We start from the raw sequence: 24368 nt of genomic DNA, 5'->3' as shown, positions 1-24368 counted from the left end.
GTGCTGGTAGGAATACTTTACAGTTGAAAACTTGTCAGTGCTCTCTGGTGGACAAACTATGTAATGTTTATAATGTTTATCACCTCTGAATGTCCCAAATGTCCCAATTCAGAGGTGATGAGTTTAGAACACTGATGTGTAGAGCTGCAATGAATAGTTAGTTAACTGAGTAGTTGAAAACTATTCATCACCAACTATTTTGATAATCAATTAACTGTTTGGAGTAGTGTTCTAAGAAAAAAAGTCCAGATTCTCTGATTTAAGCATCTCAAATGTGAATATTTTCTGGTTTCTTTAGTCTTCTATGACAGTGAACTGAATATTTTTGGGTTGGGGACTGTTGATCAACCAGATGACTTATCAATTAATCAAAAAAAAAAAATCCAAAGGTTGATCGATAATGACAATAATGGTTAGTTGCAGCACTACTAATGTGTTATGTATAGTTACGACTGCTGCTACCTAGTTAATAGTCTTGTTGGGGGGTTTCACAGTGAATGAGAGTTTGTGTTTTCTACTATACGAAACAGTTTGACCCGGTTTTACAAACACAACTGACGTACATAACTGAATGATGAAGTGAAAGTGAAAATGAAATGTTAAATATCAGGCTAGTTTTGCTCTAGCGGAGGAGAAAAGAGAAACCACGTCTCTGTGTGCAATGCCTTTTATTTTAAAGGACAATTCCAGCATTGGTCTGTTTTTTTTTTTTTACATGTTCTGCATTCTGCAACTTTTAGATCACTGTAGATTGTTTCCCATTACATTTGAAAAAGTTTTTAAAACATCAAGGTGCGTGCAAGTGAAAACATTTAATACAAAAGAAACAATAGTTATAAAATCTGTAAAAAAAAAAACAAAAAAAAAAACAACTCAATGCATGGTAGATTTGTCCTTAATGCTGCATTGTTGTTAGTAAGAATTATTTGGCAACACAGTACTGCCAGGCATCCTCATGGTGACATAAGGAGACAATAATTACATCATATCCTAAATGGCCAGCTGCTGAGATTAGAGGCTTCACAACTAAACTGTTTTTCTGGCTCAAAATGTTTTGGGAGTTTAGAGTTTTAAGACAGCACTGTCTTTTGTCAGTTAGAGGCCACAGTAGCTCAGGTCGTCACAGGCTATAAGTGACTTGTGTAGAAAGAAACAAGTTGTGCCAGTGTGGTTGCAATTCCAACAATTATACTATTGATAAATGTTACAGATTACTTAAAAGGCTCTTTGGCTTCCTGACTAGCTTCTGAATTTTAGCTGCTGAAGCCGCTGCGTTCTGTCACATTCTGTCAAATGATACTGATATCGTGGTTTTCTTCATAAGTCAAAAGTCAGTATGTTTCAGTCATCTGGTCCTGTGCTGCAGCGTCAGCAGACCCGCCCGCTGGTGGTACTGCTTCTCCTTGGCTGCTGCTATTTTCGCTGACAGATCCACCGGCTTCTCGAAGAAGTTCACCAGCGCCTGCTCTGTCAATAGCGACGCCAGGATCTGAGCGTAGCTGATGGTCCACTCGTTCTCCGGCGTCGCGCTCCCGTCACAAACCCCGGAGACGGAGGAGCGGCGGTCCTTGGCATTCGCCTGCGTGGCCTCCGCTCCTTCAGCCTCATCTCGGCTGGTGCCCTCTGACCCTGTGCGGCGTCCTCGGTGACCGGCCTCACCGATCTGCAGGACGAGACTGGTTACCGTAGCGATGGCCTGGAACAGGTCGTTCTCCTCTGGGTCGCCGTGGAACATGCTGTACAGTGTCTTACAGAACTGGATGAACTCCCGCTGTGGAGGAAGGGCAGGTGAGGGTTATATCAGTGTTTCATTATTATTAATCTATTATTATTAATCTACTGCTCTGTTTCTACAACAGAGCAATAAATTAGTGCTGACTTGTCTTTAATCTAAATATCAAAAAAGTTATTTATCAAGCAAAAATGCCAAACGTTCTGTTTTCAGCTACTGAAGAATTTGCAGCTTTTCTCTGTTCTTCATCATCGCAAATTGATCATCTTTAGTTTTTGGACTGTTGGTCGAACAAAACCAGTTGATTAATCACAAAATGATGTACAGATTAACTGATAATGAAAATAATTGGTAGTTGCAACCCTGGATCTCCTCATATTTTGCCACAGAATGCACAAATAAGTTTATTGAAAAGTTTGTAGCCTACTTGTTTCCCAAGCAGATGTGAGCCTGATCTTCAGTATGGACACATGCTTTTGAACATGAAATGAGCGACCACGACTTAAAGATAAGGTTTGACTGTATGATAGTATGATGAATGACAGCCTGTGTTTGTGCTGTGTGGTTAGCGTGTGTTTCCAGTACCTGAATCATGAGCGGCAGAGGTTTCTCCACATCTTTCTCCTTCTCTTTGACCAGATCCCGCAGCATCTGCTTCAGCTGCTCCTGGTAATCTTTCACTTCATCACCTGGAACACCTGGAACAACAGTTCTAGTTAGATATTCTTCAACCAAACAACAACAACAAAAAAATCTATTTTCTTCATTTATACATTCATATTAACTGAACAAAACACATTTTACATTACTTGTGTTTGTCTATTTTCATGCTTTGTTAAGTTGTAGTGTGTGAAATGTGTCAGACAGACAGTAGATCAGTGTGTGGGGACCAACCAGAGGGCAGATTGACATATAGGGGTCTGTTAGTGGACACCAGGGGGCTCTTCATCAGGGAGGGGTCATCCTCGCTTTCTGTCAGAGCTGTAGACAGAGTTAAGAAAACCAATCAGTCAGAGCGCTGACTCCAGCTTGAAACTCTCATGTCTTTCATCGTGTTCAGAGAAGGAATAACCTGGTGGTATGTGCAGACGGTACAGCAGCCTTATCTTCTCATTCAGCTCTTCACAGTAGAAAGTATCTGAGAGAAAGAAAAAAAGGAGAACAGAGAGTTAAAACATATTATATGTGTCTTTCCGTTTCCTGTCTTAGTCTCCAAACCTTCAGGAAAGCTTGTGTGTCTGTAGGTTTTGTAATGACAGAAACATTTACAATTTTGGTTCAAGGATCAACTTGACAAGCCGCTTGTTGGTGGAAAATCCCTAAAAATACCTTTTCAGCAAACATTCAGCAGCGTCTCAATTCTTTCTGTCTGTCTTTCCTTCCTTCACCTACCCAGCCAGCCGGCAAACTCCCTGAAGGTGACCAGATTGTCGCAGTCCTGGTCCAGCAGGGTGAAGGTGCGGTTGGCCAGTGTGTCGGTGTGCTGGTTGGAGCCGCCGGGCCACGGCGCCAGCAGCCCGTACAGGCTCTTAAACTGGGGGCGGTCCAGCCGGTACTGCCGCTCCATGTAGGAGTCGCCGTGCCGCCACGCTGCCGCCTCCGCTGCCGCCGCAGAGCTGGTGTCACCCCAGTACAGACTGATAAGGTGCTCTGTCTGGAGGAGGAGAGTGGAGAGGAGGGAGAGGAGTGGGAAAAACAAGAAACAAGGAGGAGAGAGGGAAAAAAACAAGATAGTGAGGACAAGAGGGGAAATGAGGAGAAAGAAAAAAGCGGGAGAAAGATGGTTAGAAATGAGTAGAAAGGACAAGAGAGGGAATGAGGGAGGTGTGGTGGAAACAGATGAGGAAGAGGAGAAAAAGTGAGGACGGAAAAGTCAAAGAAGATAAGGGAGCACATTGTAGGGGCCTAAATATTTCAGTTTCCTTCAAACCTGCAGTTCTCTGACAACACAAGACTCATTCAGCCATTTTATCCAAGACAGAGATAAACTAGCAGGAAGAGGAAAAGAAGATACCTTGAAAAGGTCGTAGACATTCGCCAAGTCCTCTGGAGAGATGGAAACATCCGGTGTCACCACTCTCAGCTGCACACAGACAAAGACAGGAAACATGGCGGTCTGAGTGCAGGAATACTGGGTGACTAAAACATGATTTTAACCTTTCTTCTGAATAGCTTTACAGGTAGACAGTATGACAGCATCACATCTACTCACAGCGTTTTCTTTGGTGGTGTCTTCGTGAGCCTGCAGCACTTGGATCCTATGTCGACAGCGAAGCCTCTCAATCTGCCTCACTGTCAGGTCTCCGAATTTCTGACGGAAGCAAAAAAGGTCAGGGAATGATTGGAACTCGAAAGCCACAGCAAACACGTCATCCATACACGAAAAATTAAGAAATGACTTGCAAAAACCATTCAAATCAACACATAAAATGTGTGAAAACAATTAAAGAGAGGCAATTATCAGCCTACATCGTATGCGTGTGCTTCTCACCTCATAGGACTCGTTGATGAGGTCGGTTATGTTGGTGTGTCTCACAGCGGGAACGTCAGGGTTGCTGCTGCTGGTCTCCTCTGCAGCGTGCACAGGGGACACAGGACAAGATGACGCTTCATTTCCAACCTGCTCGAGAAAACTGCGAAACAACAAGAACCAAGGTTTCACATTAACAGAAACATGCTGACTGCCTGGCAGTGAGTTTTAATGCCACATTGAATCTCATTTGCTCTTCAAACAGGCAGATGCAACCTGAGTTAGGGAAGATCCGTATTTTCATGAATCAGAATTCATGCATGATTTTGTACTTATAGGTTTGAGAGAAGTTTTATATCAGATATCAGGTTCTGAATCTACATCATGCTCAGCTCTGCTTGAAAGTGTGTATAAAAAACAGTCAGAGGAAGCAACAGCAGAGCCTCTTTTTTACAGGTTTGTTGCTGCAAGGTGTTGGACAGAAATCACACCTTAAGTGGTTGAGTGCCCAACATGTTGCAAACATTTAGAAGCAACATCTACAGTACTATGCAGAAGTTGTAGGCACTTAGATTCTTATCCATCATGCAACACCATCAGGGAGGCGTCTGATTGCTCCCAAATTTATTCTGCAGCATGACGATGACTCCAACTATCTTCAGCACCAAGAAGAACAAGGAGTCCTGATCAACATCATGGAGTCAGTCTGGGATTAACATGAAGAGACAGAAGCAGCTGAGATGCTGAGATCCACAGAAGAACTGTGACAACTTCTCCAAGATGCAGAACAACCGACCTGCCAAGTACCTGAAAAACTGTGTAGGTGTAACGAGGAGAACTGCTGCTGTTTTAAAGACAAAGCTGCTCACACGAATATTGATTTACTTTAGGTTTCTGCTGTTTACTCAACTTTGTATGAAGTTAACTGATAAATAAAAAGTATTGATGGCATTATTTTTGAAAGCATCCTCACTTTACTTTTAGTGCCTACAACTTTTACACAGCACTGTAAATCTGATATATATGAAAGCAGCAACACTGCATAGTGGTTGAATGGGTACCGGAACTGAAATGCCTACAGTATAGACGGAACAACAGAATGTGTTGACCATGCCTAGCGTCAGCAGTTAGAGAAAAGGGGAAGTCATTGCTCACTAAACGATGTGATACTAACAAGTTCAAATATTTGCAAAACTTCATCTTCACCAAGATATCATTTCCTGTAAAAACCTTTATGCAGGATATTTGTGCAAAAATACATGCAAGCAACCAGTTTTAAAAATAAAATTGAAAGTTGCCTGCTGTCAAGCACTGATACGCGAATGTACCTTGTGAGAATCATTAGCGCCTGTCCCTCATCTGTGCTGGTAGAGAGCTGTGCAGCGTTGGCCTCCAGCACAGCCAAACCCAGCTGGAAGATGGCTTTGATTCCGTGGAGGAAAAAGCTGTCGACCACGCAGACGGCGCTGTGGAAGGGCAGGACGCTGAGGAAGAGGGTGAGGAACCAGGAGAGGGAGACGGAGGAGAGGGTGGAGAGGTCTGGGAAGTGTTCGGCCAGCTCTGGAAGACGCTCACTGATCAGCTTCTCAAACACAGACTGATCCACCTGAGCTCCTGCAGGACGGAATGATGGAGTCAGAAAGTGTTTGTTAGGTGTTTGGGTAAAAGCAATTACTGATTGTGAAGCACCAGCCTGATACAGCTCATAACATGACACATAAATGAGCCATTTAGTTGCATGTGGGTGACACGCTGTATTCCTTCATTATGACTCAGTGGCTTTACAGAAATACATGTAAGCAGCAAACATTCATTGTTTACTGTCTACCATATGCTGTCTGTTTACTGTCTCTTCAGGGTTAGAATTAAGGAAATTGTCAACAATCATCAAAAAATAAAATAACTCCAGCTTTATCCTTTCAGACATGCATCAGTGCTTTACACACAAACACTATGAACACAATCACTGCTATTTCAAAGCTGGAAAGACACCCAAAAGCACCTGTTTTCTCATAGGATGTTATAAGGAAAAGGAAATTGTTTCAAATGCGTCTCGCATGTCATAAATAAACCGCAAATCACATCACAAAGCACAGGAAATTAGACTGTGTTTCAGAGGCCAAAAATAAGCCTTTCGGGCTGTCTGGTGTCTGAGAGGCAGCAGCTCAGACAAAACAACCGCAACACAAAACAGGAATTTGAAACTAAATGATCCGACACGACAGATTGTGATATTATGACTTTAAACAACGTGTGTGCTCTTAAGAAAGGAGAAGCTAAGAGAGTGAAGTGAATATGTGTAAATAAAGCTTATAAATATATGTTTTCAGTTTTTACAGTAAATAACACTTAAAAACACAATCCAGTGCTGAATCATCTCTTCTTGTTTGAACCCTGACCTCTTACCTATGACTCTGCGGTTGAAGTAGTCGGGCAGCATCCTCTCACAAACTGCCACCAGCAACCAGAAAGCTTCTTCCTCTTTAGCGTAGAGCAGCAGCACCGACGCCAGGATGTTCATAGACTGGACGGGAGGAGACGAAAGGGGAGAAAGAAACACAAACGAAGATCAGAGGCCGTCTATCTAACAGTCAGGATACACTGCAGCCATCGAGTGAACACTCCCTGTCTGAGCAGCTGACCTGCTGCGCCGTGACAGAAGAAAAGCAACCAGAGAGCTTCCAGAAGCAAGATGATGGCTGATGTAAGTCATTTAATTCATTTTTTTAATTTAAATAAAACACTGATTGGTGGAGAAATTTAAGAAATGATGAAGCTGTTTGATAATCACAACTTTACTACCTTTGCTACCACTTCTACTGCTGCTCCATTAAGTCATATTACTGTGATGTTTGTACAGTATATCATAAATCATCAAGTTGATACCTGACAGTAACCGATCTTGGGGTTGCGGTGAGCGTAGGCGGTGAGGACACGCCTGAGCGCAGCGATGCCTGTGGGGTTCTGGAAGGCGGGATGGTCCGGCAGCGAGCGGTGCAGGTCTCGCTCTATCTCCTCGGTGGCCAGGGTGCTCTGGCCCATCGACTTCTTCACCAGGCTGGTGTAGTAGCCCTGATGGGACTCCAGCTCTGTGGATGCATCTGCACAACCCAGAGATAGAAATACTGTTAATTAGCAGGTCTCTTTACCACAGTGCGAAAAGACAACTCCTTTACAACGCCATGACAACATGACTTTTACAGAATAAAAACAAGAAGCATATATGTTCACTCTGATAGATATATTCAAGCCTCTTTATGTTGGAAAGTGTTTTTGAGATAACGATGAGCTCACTAGTGATGCTGTGAAACATCATTCGCAGTTGCGTTTCACTGCTTGAAGGACAGCAGGGCATTCTGGGATTCAGAGGTCATTGTGTGAGAGTGCTGTAACAACAGCAGCAAACTTATTTCTTGCATATATGAAAAATGACCATTTGATGAGTCAAGAGAGGGACTGAGGATTCCACTGGAAAATCTCTGCTTGAGATGATGAAATCCAGAGGAAAGTGCAACAGTCCACATCAACCGCTGACGTGATTTTTTTTTGTTATTGTTTTCTTCATGAGGAAATGTGGTCATCCTCTATATTTAAATCCTGACGCAAGAACAAAAAAAAAAAGATTCAACCACCACTAAACACATACACTGTGTTGTTGTTTGAAGTTACCTTCTGAGATTAAACATAAAAGTTAAAAGTGTCAGCATTACGAGCTGCAGCTGCAGCCTGCACCTCTTTTTTTGGAATGGAGGACAAAAAAATAAAAACCTTTAAGTTGGGTTATTGTGCTGTTTTGAGCTGCTCTATTTAAGTGTGTATTTAAGTGTATATGCAGACCAGAAAAAGAAATTCTACATTCTACACTGCCAATGACTGACTGACTGATAGATGCTGCAAAAAATGGCTAGTTAATAGTAATAAAAGTTCCCCAAACAGTATAGAAACATCAATAATAACAAATAATGATACTCAAAAGTTTCTGTGTCTCAGTGTGAAGAGGTCGTGTTCTTTTTCATTCCCGGTAGTGTTCCACCACAGCTATTGTACCTCAGTTTCAGTTTTTGTTCAAACGACGGCTGCTGTTGTGTGGTGAGGAAATGAGACTGAGCAGAGGAACCAACAGCAAACCAAAATAAAAGCTGGCAGACTTTGGTTTTGACTGAGAGTGTGGTGTCTTCACAGCATGTGGACGTGCAGCAGTTGGAGAGAAGAGGATGTGAGCTGAAAAAACACACATCCCTGTACTTTTATCTTTGTGAGGACCCTCTAGTGACTACAGTCGCTTCTTCTGTCTGTTAGAAAAATATCTAACAACTGGTTCTATCACATGCAGAAGCTCTGTGATTTTAAGGCTCTTAGTTTTCAAGCTATCTGTCTCACCTGAAAGCGTCATCCACAGCTCGCCCCGCAGTGACTCTGGTATCCCCATGGAAACCAGCCTTTGGATTTTCCCAGTGCGGAACATGTGGACGCCACGTCCGAACTCAGAGAAATGATCCTCCCACAGCCTCTCCTTCACCTGCTCCATACTCTGACACAAACACACAGATTAACAGATAAACTTGCTGAGACTTGTGCAGAGTTGTTCAAATGATCACCAGATGCTACTGGTGATACTCCTTCACACCAACAAGCCTTTTAGTCAACTAACTAAAATGTCTGCATGTCTAGGAAACACTGGAGTTAGTGAGAATCTGTTTCTGGAGTCTGACTTGAGTCTGTTGTTCATTTATGACTGAAAATCTGAGTTTGACTTGAGCTGTGCTGTCAGTCTCCAATCACCTTGTTGCTGTTGGTTCCTGGTTGGTTTTGGTTGAAGGCCGTCATCAGAGCCTCACTGTTGACGGTGTTACGAAGAACCTGCTCCTCGATCTCCACTTCATCAGAGTACCCGGTGTCATAGTAGAAGGTGTAGTAGGGTGTCGGGGAGCGCTGCCGTAAATATAAGAAAAAAACCCATCAGTTTCAGAAATGCTGAAATTGAGCAGTATGGACTTGAACCTGGTGTGGCTTCAGGATCACATTTGCTATAAAAACAAAGAATCAACTTACAGAAAATATTAAAAATATATTGGAGAATTGAAACAAAACAAATGTACTTCAACTGAGGCAAAATAAGACTATTGGATTATTTTTCAGTGATGGAGCAACACAGGTTAGGAAAAAAACAAATTAAAAATGATCTTTATTAGCATTGCATCCATATTAAAACAGCCAGAGCTGTTTGGTATTCAGAGCACAAACAATATGTCCATCAACTCTGCCCGCTCCACATGTGGGAGCATGTGAGAATATGTTATACATAATATACAGTGAAAGAAAAAGTAAGTGAACCGTGTGGAATCACCTGGTTTTCTGCATTAATTGGTCATAAAATATGATCTGATGTTTATCTAAGTCAAGTATAGACAAACACTATGTGCTGTACAGAATGCTAATGACATTGTTCTAACACACCCATAGAACATTCACAGTGCTGGTGGAAAAAGTAAGTGAACCCTTGGATTTAATAACCGGTCGAACATTCTTTGGCAGCAATAACCTCAACCAAGCCGGTTTGTTACCATTTCCGGTAGCTGTGGATCAGACCTTCACAACATTCAGGAGGAAATTTGGATCATTCTTCCTTACAGAAGTGCTTCAGCTCATATTCTTAGGATGTCTGGTGTGAACGGCTCTCTTGAGGTCATTGCACAGCATCTCTATTGGGTTAAGAGCTGGGCTCTGACTGGGCTGCTCCAAAAGGTGGATTTTCTTTGCTTGAGGCCATTTTTTAGTAGATTTACTTCGATGTTTAGGGCCATTGTCCTGCTGCCTCTACTGAGCCTCAGCTGGCAGACAGCCAGCCTGATATTGTCCTGTAAGATACCTTGACAAACTTGGGAATTCATTCCTCCCTCGATGATGGCAAGCTGTCCAGGCCCAGAGGCAGCCAAGCGTCCCCAAAGTATGACGCCCCCTCCATCGTATTTCACCATTGGAATGATGTTTTTACGTTGGTATGCAGTGCCCTTTTTATGCCACACCTAGTGCTGCGTGTTCTTCCCAAACAATTCAACCTTAGCTTCATCAGTTCACAAAATATTTTCCCAGTAGTGTTGTGGAGTGTTAAGGTGCTCTTTGGAAAACTTAAGGTGTGCAGTGATGGTTTTTTGGGGGGTCAGTGGCTTCCTTCCACTGCTATGAACACTTTGCCTGTTCAATGATTTGCATATGGTAGACTCATGAACAGAGTGTCAACCAGCTCAAATGATTCCTTTAAGCCTCTAGCTGTTACTCTGGGGTTCTTTTTTTACCTCTCTGAGTACTCTCCCTTGTGCCCTGGAGTCATCTTAGCTGGGTGCTCACTTCTAGAGAGAGAAGCCACAGTACTAAATCTTCTCCATATATAGACAATTTGTCCAACTGTAGACTGATGAATATCTAAACTCTTTGAGATTTCTTTTTGTTTAACTGATTGGACTCAAGGTTTGTTAACTCCTGTCTCCAATAGCTTTTGTTGATGTCATTAGCCTAGAGTTCACATACTTTTTCCGACCTACGATGTGAATGTATGACTGTGTGAATAACAACAATACAATAATTTGTGTGTTATTAGTTGAAACAGATTGTATTTGTTCATAATTGTAACTTAGATGAAGATCTGACTATATTTTATGTCAAATTTATACATAAATGTAGGTAATTACAAAGGGTTCACTTACTTTTTCTTGCTACTGTAGATAAATATATAAATCAACATTAAGGAGATGGACCATTAAATAAATAAAATAACAACAGAGCTCAAACATGCATACCATAGACCTCTTGCCGCTTTTGCTGCTGCGGAACATGGACTGTTTCCACTGCAGTGATCTGAGTTTGCAGTTGAGGCTCTCCACCAGCTCGTCTCTGTCCTGCAGCTCAATTAGCTGAAAGGCTTTCTTGGTCCGAATGCTCACTATGACTGGGTTGGGAAGCACGCTGGTGCTCTCTGCTTTTTCTATGGACAACACCTACAGAGAAAATGGAAGAAACACACAAACTTTGTCACAGAGTTATTCCAATCTGTACATGCAATATAAACAGGTTAATATAATGAGGTGAAAACAATAGACAGTGTGTTTTTTCTAAAGACATTGCGTAGCGAGGTCAGAATTTTAAAAAAACACCAAAGATGGAAGAGGACAAACTGTCAACAAAGAAAAACTTTGGCTGGAGTCTGGTGCTAACTGCCCCCAACTGTTTTTCATGAGACATGTACTCACATACATTGAAATATTAATGCAATAATAATATAATGTTTGTCGTACTTGGAAATGGTCTAAATGTTGAAATTAAGACACAGCTGTGTTCTCATATTACCAACATAAATAATCAGCATTATCTGTTGTAGATAATGACACACCAGTGTCTACTGAAGCTGCTGATGACCTGATGATTTCTACTCTCACATCACTACAAGAACATTACAGACCAGCTTGGCAGGAAAAATGCAGGAATTAAGGAGACAATGGAGGTAACAGATAATCAGGGGGAGCAGTAGGGGAATTAAAACAGATTAGGTGGGCGGAAATGATTATTCTTTTCTATAGACAATGCCTCAACAGAGGAAGTAGAGGATTAAACCACAGTAGTGGAGCAGAGAAAGTATGCATGACTCCTCACATTGTTCATGAACTGACGAGGCAGCTTGTTGCTAATCTCCGCTTTTCACGATGAACCAAACCTAACTCAAAAACGACTACTGTTATACTGCAATAAAATGTACAATTTTATTTTTTGCAATCTCGAATTCAATTCCTGTAAAAAAACATTCATTTAATCCAGAGTTTCTCTAATTATTTGCATCATTATGGTTTACTTACAGTCTGTCTTTGACATGTGTCGTCTGACTATTTTTACATTGTTTGAACATTATGAAAAATCCACCACTTTAACACTTATAAAGGCAAATATGTGATGATAAATCTAAACAATAAAAGTATATATAATGCATAAAGATAACATACTGAGTGAAATCCTGACATCCTAATTTTGATCATTTATGCTTCTGAATTTTTAAAAGGCTGAATTTGTCCTTTAACAATGTAAACATACAGGCTACATGCTAAATGTGGCTGTGTGAGTCCAACATGTGTCACCTGTATTACTGCGGCACACTACATTCCCCTCTGCACGATAATGTGTCAGTGTGTAAACATTAATGTGTTACTCTTTAATCAGTAGCAGGCAGAGTAAACACAGACTGTTTAACAAACTCGTGTAAAATACATGACGATATCCAAAAAAACTAGCTCCCTTCATAAACTGTCAGATAAAAAGTCTTGAGTAAAGTCACTCAGGACAAAGAGGCAGACTAGAAACTGAAAAGTCACAGGTTTCATTCCCGTGACCAGGGCTGTGAGCATCTCACAAAACAACAAAACTAATGAGAAAACCTATGTTAACCTCCCTACATGCAGGATGTGAATGTGATGTCTGACTTCAGGTTGTTTTATATTGCAGATTTACATCGTGCCATAAAAGAACAATGACAAACTGCCAGGCGGTTCATAAAAGATTTAATAGGTATTTGGTTTGGTGGAGTGCTGAAAGGTTGTAATCTGTGTAATCTAACAGTCTAACAAGGGTTAGTAGGGGCTAGTCTTTTTGGAAAGTTTGCATTTAACATATTGATGGGAACCACTTGAATGCACCATTAGCTTTTGATTATTTTCTGGTTCAGGTACCTCTGAGAGGGGTATGAGCAGGATGCAGCGGCCTTCCTCTCGGCTGCTAAAACACAGATAGCTGTCAGTGGTGTACAGAGTACCGGCTGTATGGCAGCGAGCGTGGGGTGTCCACACCGAACAGGAAGCCACCTCATGAAGCCTTTCACCACGAGGAAGCCTAAACAGAGCCAGGACGTACTCCCTCAACGCCTGTTCCTCTAGGATCCTGGGGAGAAGAATAAGATGATAACATACAGAGGTAAATGGCAAAAAGAGCAACTGAAGGAGTTTCTGGGCGTTAGCAAGCAAATCAAACAGAACAAGGACATATTCCCTTCTTTAAACCTTCGGGTGCTGTCACATTGCTAATCAGCGCCAAGCACAAAGTACAGATAAGGCTGACTTGTTTTGCAGGTATTTGGTCATAAACCAAAGTATTGGACAAAATTTTGAGCAGATGATTGTGCTAGATGAGGAGGAGGAGATGAAATTTATTAAAATTCATCCTCTGGGGTCCATGAATGTTTGAAGCAAATTTCACAGCAATCCATTCTAATAGTTGTTGAGATATTTCAGAAAAAAAAAATCAACCTCATGGTGGCGCTAGAGGAAAAGTCGAAGGATCACCAAAGTCATAAGGATTCATCCTCTGGGGACCATGAATGTCTGAACCAAATGTCATAACAATCCATGAAGATGTTGTTGAGATATTTCAGTCTAGAAGTGGTGGACCGACCGACCGACCGACAGAATGACGTTGCCTAGAGCCATGCCGCTAGCATGACTACAAACACACAAAGAGCAGATGTAACATGACCTGGTTTGCTTGTGATTTCTTGTTGTGCATGATGATTAAAAACAGTACCAAGCTAGGAGCTAACACACACATAGCTACCACTTGGAAGAGGACATAGTATTGATGTAGACTTCCCCTACAGTTTTGCATCTTTTTTTCATCCTGAAGGGACAAAACAATTCACTGGATAAAATCATGTGACATGACCAAGACTTCAGCTTGAGGTAGGACAGAGTTAGTGACGCTGTGTACTCCAAATAAAATCATATTTGAAGTCTTTGTCTCTGTAAACATTATTCTTCAGCCCTATCTATCAGCACCAGCAATTAGTTGACATGTTGTGATTTTTTTAAATGTACGTTTTATTCATTTTTAATGTACAGTCTGTCATGTGGACAATGTGTTTCTAGTCTAGTCTTCTTCTCTTCCACTGTGACTTACAAGCTCCTCCATCTGGCATTTGCAGCATTAAACAGACAGTAACAAGCAGTTTGGTCAGCCTTAACCAAAACACCAAGTCTATATTAGGAGTATACTGCTCTTCAAGAAAAAAATGTATGAGGTCATCCCTTGCAAACTGTGAGAAGTGAGATCTTCAGTATCAATGTAATTGGTTTAAAATGCAACACACAGGCTCACTGCTTACATATGGATAGATATGAGGGCAGATTTGGGGTGGAGGTTTGGCCTCTAGGCTATGATGAGAGGCAGCGCACTGCCCTCCTTGACTAGAAGCCAAAGCTTCAGCCCTGGAGAAGAATTCAGTTATAAACACAGCTATATTTTATTTCCTTCTACTTGTGACCCAAATCTCCTCATACTCCTCTCTGAAGGATGCTCACCCAGCATAACTATTATCCAACATACAACAAGTGTAAATTGACATACTGTATATTATATATACTGTATATACACAGACTTCAATGAACAATGGATTAGAAGAAACTGAGAGGAATGGTAGAAGATCACAGCAGGCTGTTTAAAAGTCACAAAGGGCAAACAAGATAAATGTAAAAAAAAATAGGTTAAAGATTATAGAAAATGTGCAAAAATATTAGTGTAAAGTTCTCTTGGCAGACACAAATAGTTTGTGGACCATGACGTATGGTTTGTAAATCAATTTAGCAAGACTTCTTTTATTTTTAGTACCGGGTTATAGACAAAGGAGAACTTAAACTAGGAAGCAAATGAGTGGTAAAGTTTATAATACTGTAGTTACCAAATGAAGGCAAATAAACTACGACTTCTCTTCTTCTTCACTTTTTTTCTTCCTATATTTTATTTCCTTTATTTATTATTGCTGCAGTTAACTCTGTTTCAGTTTCAGCAGCCCATTCAACTTGCGTGTTTATTTCCTATTTTTTCTTTTTTTCACCATTTTGGACTCTCAGTGGTTTCTGTGTGCCACCGTTGTACTTTTTTATTTCTTCTTCCTTTTTTCAGTTTTTATCTGTTGCCCTGATGGTTTTGTGTTGTGGTCTGCTGCCCAGACACACATTTGTACTGTAGTTCACTCAGTATATTTTTATCCCTGTTTCCTGTTATGGTTTTGAGGTTTTTACATAGACAGAAATAAGTATGCCTGTGCGTTACAGTGGCATTTGAGAAAGAATGCTATGAATAAAAGCGGGTTATGATCTCTTTCACTGAATAAATGTGTTTGTAGTCTTTACAGAAAGCAGAAGGCACAAGCACATGCAAAAACATCTGATAACAAAAATACTAAAAGAACAAGACACAGCACATCAATATATCAAAAATATGTGTGTGCACGCATTATCTGAACCATCGGTCATGACTTGTGTCTTAAACCACAGAAAGAAAAACAGGAACTACAAGACATAAGAGTTATTTTGATTGCAATAACCTGTTTTGCTTCTCTGTATGTGCAGGAGACGCTTTCATGTCCAACTGGTCATAAAACTTGGGTTATAATTCAACATACATCCAACACACCATGTAATCTTAGGTTATTCTTAGGGTTTGGCCATTCTTACGTTATTTAACTGAGCCAGCTGTAATAAGACATACAGTAAATTAGACTGGTATTCGGGAAGTAACCTGAAAAATGAACTGAAATATTCTGAAATAAACATGAGCAGTTGAACTAAAGAATCTTTTTGACAATGCTGTCAGTTCATATTGGCATCAGACACAGGAACCAGTGCTGACCTCTTGCTGATGCGTGTGGGTTGCTGCAGGACTCGGTCCAGCTCCAGGCCTTCGCTGTCCAGCAGCCGCCTGAGGGCAATGTCAGCCAGCTGACCGATGACCCCAAAGGCCTCGTCCAGGTTCAGGAACATGGAGAACTCCCTCTGCCGCTGCCGTGTGCTGACCCGGATCGCCTCCGTCATTAGGCCGGTGGAGACCCGCTCCAACCGCATCACTTCCGCCCAGGGGATCACAAACTTCACTGTGGAAGACAGAGGAGGGTAAAATATTTGTATTTCTACTGACTGACTGCATGTCAATGCGACTACAAGCTAAGTGAACAACCTAATGGTCATAGTTGTGTTTCCATCCCAGGGTCAAGCCAATATGAAGCTTTTCTACTGAAATGAGAAAGAAAACAAGCACACATGTAGTTGTGCATTTCTATCAACTGTGTTGCAGTGAATTTTTTTTAAAAAGGCTGTAAGAAAGAGCAGTGACTGGATATATGCACAACAGTACTCGCTTCAAAGACCAGCAACACAAATCCTCACATGCCTCAGCTTTAATGTTTGTACAAAGACCCCATTTCCCATCAGTCCTGTTGTGTCCTGAACCCCTTCCTGAAAGATGTCTGCCTGGAGCTCATGCATCCCACTTCAAACAGCTCACAGGTGACCAGTCTCTGCTAGTGCTGCTAATGTAAGGAGCATCTTAATAAATGTTAGTTAACTGGTTCACTAAATGAGAGTCAAACACTCCACTGTAGGCTTGAAAAGGTGGCTCTGCAAAGGTTGTGGCCACCTGCAGACTTTTCAGAGCCCCCTTTCAAACCTACACAAGGTGACTATTTATTACGCAAATGATTTAAGTTACTTTCAAGTTGACCCATAAGTAAAATACAATCACTGGCATTTTGGCACATTAAAACATTGTGGGAAATGACTCCCTAGCTGACTTAAGTGTTTTGGTTTGAAAACCAGAGCCCACTTTGGTGCACAGACCTTCTTTCCCCAGCAGGAAGGAGTAGAAGGCCATATGGTTGATGCTGAGGTAGAGGAAGCCCTGTCGAGGCACCCGGCCCTTCCAGCAGCAGCAGGAGAAGTATGTCACCAGCTTCTCTGATGACGGGAGGCCGAAGTGCAGCTCAAACTTCAGCAGCGCCTCCCTGAACTTCTCTGGGTCCTCCTCCTGGGCGGCTTGGCGACCCCGAACCTCCTCTGCTATCAGGCCCTACAGCGGAGAGAACCTGCACTCGTTACTTCCAGGACATGGACTGTTCATCATCAAAGGCATCCTCATCATCATTTACAGTGAGGTGGATACTTTGACCTGATAAATCCTTTTTAAAAACACAGGAAAAGCTTTGTTAACATGTCTTAAAATCTAAAGTCATCCTCTAGCAGCGTTGGCAGGTTCCACACCTTGACTTTGCCTTTGACGAAGCTGGCGACATCATCCTTGTTCTCAAACACAGACAGAGAGTGAAGGAGGTTGCGGATCAGCCAGTCCCAGTGCTTGTTCACTTCCTCTATGGCAGCTCCTGATGGACAAAAAGACAAAACATAGCAGGGAATTTCACTTATCTAATAATAACTAACTTCATAATGCAATGATGCACCAGTAAGTATTCTGTCTTCCATGAATGATGCAGTCACCCTCTCTGCTCTCAAATGTAATCTATCTAATCTTTCCCCATTATAGTCTGACATGAAAGTCATTTTTACTTTTGAAGAATTTCTTATCTTTAGGATATTAATGCATTTTGTGCAGATGGAAAAACAAGCTAACATAAAACGTCAAAACAATGAGGCAACTTAAGTACATAAAAGTATCTGAAATGAAATGATGAAACAGGAGAGGTGGGAATGAAGGCAAAAAGTAAAACACTGAGCAGGAGGCTTAATGTTTATCTCACCGCTGGCTATCACCCAGCTGACCTGGGAGCCAGGAACCTGGAGGAGGATGCGGAAGGGCGTGACCCTGGCGTTGGAGTCCAGCACCGTGTCCAGCGCCCCCACCAGGAGACCTGCAGAGATGACGACGCACAGAGAACACTGCGGTTGACTTTATGCAAACATATAGGCGATACTACTCTCACTGGCTGTCCAAACATACTGTCAACTAAATCTTCTACTACATTGTGTGCCTGAAATTTTATTGTGTTGACTGAATTCTCTAGTGAGACTCATTATTCCCAACCCCTCCCATAATGGACTCAATGATCCCTCAATGCAACATAAAAACTAGTGAACAAGCAATGGTCACTGACAAAGCACCAATATGTTACTTATAAGTAACTTATCATCCATTGCACCTTGTGAAAATAGTGTCCACTTTCATTTTGTTAACTGAAACTCACTAGTCTGTCAAATCAAATCCCCACTGAGTGACTAATGAATGAGTCAGAGTCAAAAGAACTAGCTAGCTTATAAAGTTAGCACAAGTTAGCAAACTGCTTTGTAATGTTTTTTTTCAAATATATCTAACATATGAAGGATATGTGTAAATGCAGTTGAGCCAAAGCAAGTCAACAGAACCCAAACAAGCTGCCTGTATAATTCTGTCAAAGCAGATTTCAAAACATCTTAAATATTAATTTGACTGTAATTTTGCGAGAACATTGCACTTGCTGAACATGACCTGAAAAATCCTCAAGTGCTTACTGAGATACTAAATCAACAAATTATAATCCAACCTTTAACACTATAAACACACTGGAGAAGGTGAAGAGTTCACACACAGACAACTATATTTCATGTCTGAAGGAGGCACAGGTGAATAGAAATTGGGGGATTTGATGGGTGTGCAGTATTTTTAATGGATACACAGTAGCTACACATTGATTTCAGTAATACTATCATCTGTTTCAAACCATTAACGAGCTCACTGCACTGGTATCCAAATGGCATCAGGATTCATGTTAAAATACTGCTGATTACTTTCACAGCAACGCATGGTTTCATCTCAGTCTGTCAACTTCATGACACAAGCTGACATGTTTTCTGTTAATTAATGACATCCATTTCTATAATTACACTACCATTATTGATTTTAACTTTTAAATTGTGTTCTTATATCTGATAATTTTTCTTTATTCTGATATTTACTGATATTTTTTGGATAAAGAAGTTTGTAAACTGTCTTGATGAAAACAAAACCAATAATGTAGAATGGCTTCATGCATTTAAATGATCAAGCAAGCGGATCCACACTTTGAGAACAGGCTGAAGCTTTGTTGTCACGTTTTCTTCTCTGTAAACCATGGCTAATCTGCATCATGCTTTTCCAATGAGGACAACACACATCTTTGCTTTGGTAATGCTTTAATTCACGTTAAAGCATTTCCTCTGTGAAAATAAGCATCTTGAGATGGTCTGAGTAGTTTTACATATATTGACCTTTAAAACACAATTTTTAAAAATGTCCCAACAAAACAACTATACATTTAAAAAAGGCTAAAACCTACTAACAACCACAAGTCTGCATTATAGGATCTGCTGAAGGATCAACTTTTAAATACTCACAACCATTAAAGAATTAGCCCTAAGCCCATTGCAGATCACTCTGCTGATGCACGAATGCTCTGCCAAATCCAGCACAAAGTGTATCATTAAATTTGCTGATGACACGACAGTAGTGGGCCTCATCAGCCCACTAAGACAAAATAGATTATTATAGACTTCAGGAGGCTGTCGGCCATCAGCAGTTCCACAGGGGAACAGGTCAATAACGACAAACGTCTCATAGTGCATTATTGCCAATGATCTCTCCTGGTCCCTGAACGCCACAAAGCTGGAAAAAAGGGTTGAAGCGAGTGAGTCATCTCTCCTCCATCTTCTCAACCTCCTATCAGGGCTGATGGCGGTTGCTTTGTTTAGAATAAAGACGTAAAACATCACTCGGAAAAGCTTTTATCCAACATATTAAACAAGCAAAATGACATTAGCTGGTGACTGAAAATACTATTATTACACTCAACTGTATGCCTTTTTAGGCAGCCAGATCAACCCAGCCTATCACAGCATAGTGCAAGCCTGCATATCAAAGCTATGTTGAGAGAAGAGTATACCACTGCCTTCTCATGCCTGCTACACACACACACACACACAACACACACACACACACACACACACACACACACACACACACACACACACACACACACACACACACATCCCAGAAAAAACATACATGTAGGAGACATGGTTCGGGTTTATCAGTTTGTAAATCCTGCAGTGAAACCGTCTCTCTCTGCCAAAAAGAGCAACTAACCCTGAAGGCATTTCATCAGAATGGGATTCACCCGAAACTTTAAGTGTCTCGTGATAGTCAAAATGCCGTCTAAGGGGCTTTTCTACCCGATGAACGTCTGTTGTTTGGTTAGTTTGATAGGGTGAAAACACAGGTCAGCACTGAAAATCCACACAACATATCATCTGTCACATGGTTCAATCCAAAAGTAGCGGTGTCCAAAAATACCCGTATTGGTGGAAGTCTAAACAGGTGGAGAAGTGAAGATAAAGACTCCTCCAGCAGACAGTTCTGGCTCGCAGCCAAATGTAAACCACATCTTAGAGTCAAAGTCGACCTGCCTGAAGCTGTGAACCCGGCAGCCTAGCAACACAAAGCTATCCGTCTGTCACTGCTAACCTCAGAAGAAGAAAAAAAAGAGTGAATATGAATCGTTCCCTTTCTCTGCTAGTGGTCACATCGTAGGGGAATACTTCTGTGGAGACATAAAGGCTACATTCAACCTTTACGAGGTTTTGAGAGAGAAACGCGGCTCTGCTTTCAGACCTACCGGACCGTCTTCCCTTGAATGCATCAAAAAGTATTATCTGCTGTGTTGATTTATTTCAGAGTGTAAAATTAGTGCCACCTGGTCAAATACAGAAAAAAATCAAGATAAACTGCTGTTACTTTGAGTGTTAAATGAATCACAAACACTGGTATGAGGGGACTGATCAGCTGCAGATGTTTAGTTGCCCAGCCCTTCTCAGAAATCTTGCTCAAAGTATGTTATCATTGGTGTGATAGGGGCAGGACAGTGTGTTGTCACAGCTTAGGAACCACATTGTGTTTCTGTTGTTGCTTTCATCTTCATAGCTGGAAACTTTTTTTTAAAGCCAGGTTTGAACCATGAAATAGATAACGCCGCTCTGTGTTGTTTCCTCCACCTGTGTGACAGGAATGCCGAAGTGAAGGTCGTTTAATTAGTTAATGGTGAACGATATAACAACAGGACTTGACCCTTCACCTCTCTTACTGTGGGAACAGCAGGAACAAACACATGCACAAAGTAAACCCGGGCCAGGAAGTTCCCACTATTCTGTTCTAGGACAAGAGAGATGAGGCGGGTTTCTCCACAGGGAAGACAGAAACATAAAGAAGACATTGTATGAACTGTTTGACTGGTTGAATGTAATTAAGTGTCACTCATTACATGACTCTACGCTACAGACAACCAGCAATGTGTTCTCTTGTGTACAGATACAAAACACCGAGAGGAAGCGAGACAGAGGAAACAGCAAACAGGCTGTTATGGGGAAAGCAGCCGAGCTGTAACTCAGCAGTGGGAAACAGTCAGACAGGCCACAGCCGCAACAAGCACGTGGTCGATAATCACCGAATAAAAGGCATAGAACCTGTTCTGCAAGGTGTATAAATATAAATCATGACAGAGTGATGGCAGAATTTCATCATGTTCAAATCTAAAGCAACAGAGTATGACAGAAACCTATAAAACTCCTACATATACTGGTATTACAATAAGAGGTCAGTTCAGGCCCAGATGAAGTTTTAACTGACTTTTGTCTTCATACAAAAGTCACACAAGTCCAATGAAAACTAGGTCAATGTGTCTGCAGTCTTTAAAAGTGATCTTGTGATCTTTATGGCATTATTGTCTCTTGTAGTGTCACGAGAATATTCCTCTTGAATATTATATTTCATGTCCTTTTTAAGGCTGTATAAATCACACATTTTCTTCTTATGTCCATTACAGGATTGCTAAAGTTCTTATTCCATGTATGGTAAGAAGAATAAGAGAGTTAGAATTTAATAGAATACAATAAGGGGAGTGTGATTTGACTCATTTTACGTATTTATTGGGCAAAGTTCATTTGCCATTATAAAACACATGAGCAAGAGCAGTAAGAGACCTTTAACTAAATATTACTGGAAAATACCCCAATTGCAAAATAATTCCATAATAACAGGTGTGTAATAGGACTATAACTAGCCATTATTTTCATTATCGATTAATCTGAGGATTATCTCTGGATGAATTATTTAGCCAATAAAAACATCAAAAAATATGAAAAATGTCCAATGATATAAAACAAAGAAAAGCAGAAAAGCAGAGTTGTAATTTTCTGTAATCCACAAGCTGTTACAAGTAAGAGGTTTAGAAAAGCTAGGCTTACTTGAAAAGCCTGACTTCAGTTAGCCTAAATGTTTATTTAAGTTTAAGCCATTCTACAAAGCCAATAGACGGCCAACATGGTGAGGCTAGTTCAAGCCTGGTGTAATTAATCACAGTATCTGACTGTCACTGGAGAAACACTTCATATGAAAAAAAGTAATAAAACCAAAGTGAATATTTAAGAGTATATTGTGGATCAGCAGTGTGAAGGTGATTAATAGTAATAATAGTAATAATAATAATAATCTTATATTCTTTCAGTCTTGGTTGTTTTTATTACTAAGGTGTTGGTGGAGTTTTGACTAGAGCTGCATCTAAAGAAAAACCCCAGTCTTCTTCTAATCTTGGTTTCAAGACCTGTGTGAAATCTTACTTACTGAACTGAGAACACTTTGCATATGAGCTGTGGGACAGTGAACTTTGAGGTGTTTCAGTTTCGTTCGAAGCCCCCTCAATGTTGAGAGTTGGAGTCTGACAACTGGCTTTTAACAAGGGGTTGAGATGAAGTTAATCTGCCATCGAGGTTAGTTTCAAGGCAGTTTCCTGGGAATACTGTGATTGGAATGGAAAATGCAGGATTTTCCTACATGTTGGTTTAACAGATCCTGTTAACTCTTTGATCTTCATTTCTGGAATAACTGGCATGACCACTCCTGTGTTGTGGTTATTCACCTGTGATCCTGCCTGTTTGCTCTTTGTGGCCTTTCCTGTATCGTTCTTGTTGTTCACCTGTCATTCTGGCAGCTGTCTCCTCTTGGCCTCTCCTCCCTATATGTTGTCTTACTGAATGTTGTCGTTGTTTACCTGTGGTCATGCCCACTGGCTCTGTGGCTTCTTATGCTTTTCATTATTTTTGTTGTGTTGTAGTTGTTGTTGTCTACCTGTGATCTTGCCTGTCGGCTCTCCATGGCCTCTCCTCCTCTGCAGGAGGAAGAAGTCGTTGCTCCTCTCGGTCACCCACAGCTTCAGTGCGTTTTTCAGCAGAACTTCCTCCGGGTTTAGCCACATTTCTTCCAGCAGGGAGGGACCCTCCGCCGTCTCCGTCTCTACAGTGGCGGTATAAGAAGTTGTCCCTGCCTGTCCTCCGGCTCGGCAGCGGCCGGGTCGGTCCTAAAGCGGCGGGTTTTCGGGTTTATCCATGATTATCCTGCCCTCCCAACAGCAGGCTTCAGACTTCTCCCTTCACGTCTCCGCTCTCACGCCCGATTAGCAGCAGCTGTACACACCAGCCAAAGATTGTCTATTGAGAAGAGGTCTCACTCTGTAGTTCATAAAGTTTCCCACAGTTTTAACAAGCGAAGATGATTGTTATGAATGAAATATAATGTGATCTTAGGATCTTATAATATAGGCCCATCGAAAATGATAAATGCTAAAATGTTAAAATCACTCTTTACAAAAGCTGTTTTGTCTTATTGTGGCACAAAAAACCTACTACAGTTGTCTATAATGAATATAAAAGAATATTAAATAAAAATATAAAAAGAAAATAAAATCGGTTTAATCCACAGACTGTCAGGGCAGTGTTTTATCTGTTTGAGTGGATTCTGATTGTGTTAAAGTGTAATTATATCCCTTAAAAAATATAACTGTACTTGAGCATTTCGACTTTGTGTGGCTTTGTGGAGACAGAAAACTTCCACTTCAACTTCTGCTTATATTTCCCCCAAATTTTAAGATAATAAAATATTAAGAAAAGAATCACTAACTGAATCTGAAAACTTTTCACCATGAGTAAAAAAGACAAATAGAAGATGTGAATAAAGTCGAAAGTGTCTCAAATTTGACCACAGCTCAATATGGTAGGCCAACTGGGAGAGGTGGGAGAACTGTAAAACATTTTAACAGTGTTTTGGACAGCCTATACCCAAGACCAAGACCAATGTAAAAATACATTTAAAGCCCCTTTGCATGGCCTAAGTGTTGAATTTGAAGGATGTAGTATTTTAGACTTTGGCGCCCTCCAGTGGTAGTAGTCCCCCCACAGATCCTCAAAAAAAAAACATTAGCCAACAGAAGATGTAAAAGTAATAGAGTCCATGTTTTTTTAGAATAACTATACAAATAATTAACAGTCATATTCCCAAAGCTTATCAAGA

At 41.0% G+C, this 24368-nt stretch overlaps 1 protein-coding gene across 1 annotated transcript; it reads right to left on the bottom strand.

Moving 5' to 3' along the window:
* Positions 1-651: 651 nt before the first annotated feature.
* On the bottom strand, positions 652-23484 carry LOC121907453 (TBC1 domain family member 8). Its single transcript, XM_042427033.1, has 20 exons — positions 23151-23484; positions 17761-17871; positions 17267-17385; positions 16847-17075; positions 15864-16104; positions 12914-13121; positions 11000-11197; positions 8985-9134; positions 8583-8733; positions 7089-7303; positions 6609-6726; positions 5531-5816; positions 4224-4365; positions 3945-4043; positions 3747-3815; positions 3125-3386; positions 2805-2870; positions 2627-2713; positions 2318-2430; positions 652-1771 (listed from the first exon to the last, which is right to left on the bottom strand). The coding sequence occupies exons 1-20, from the start codon at positions 23275-23277 to the stop codon at positions 1346-1348; spliced, it is 3417 nt and encodes a 1138-aa protein (XP_042282967.1). The 5' UTR covers positions 23278-23484; the 3' UTR covers positions 652-1345.
* Positions 23485-24368: the final 884 nt, after the last annotated feature.

This window comes from Thunnus maccoyii, chromosome 11 (genome assembly GCF_910596095.1).
Source record: "Thunnus maccoyii chromosome 11, fThuMac1.1, whole genome shotgun sequence".
Classification (NCBI taxonomy): domain Eukaryota; kingdom Metazoa; phylum Chordata; class Actinopteri; order Scombriformes; family Scombridae; genus Thunnus; species Thunnus maccoyii.
Note: the sequence above shows the minus strand (reverse complement) of the source record. Positions and strands in the feature narration are given on the sequence as shown.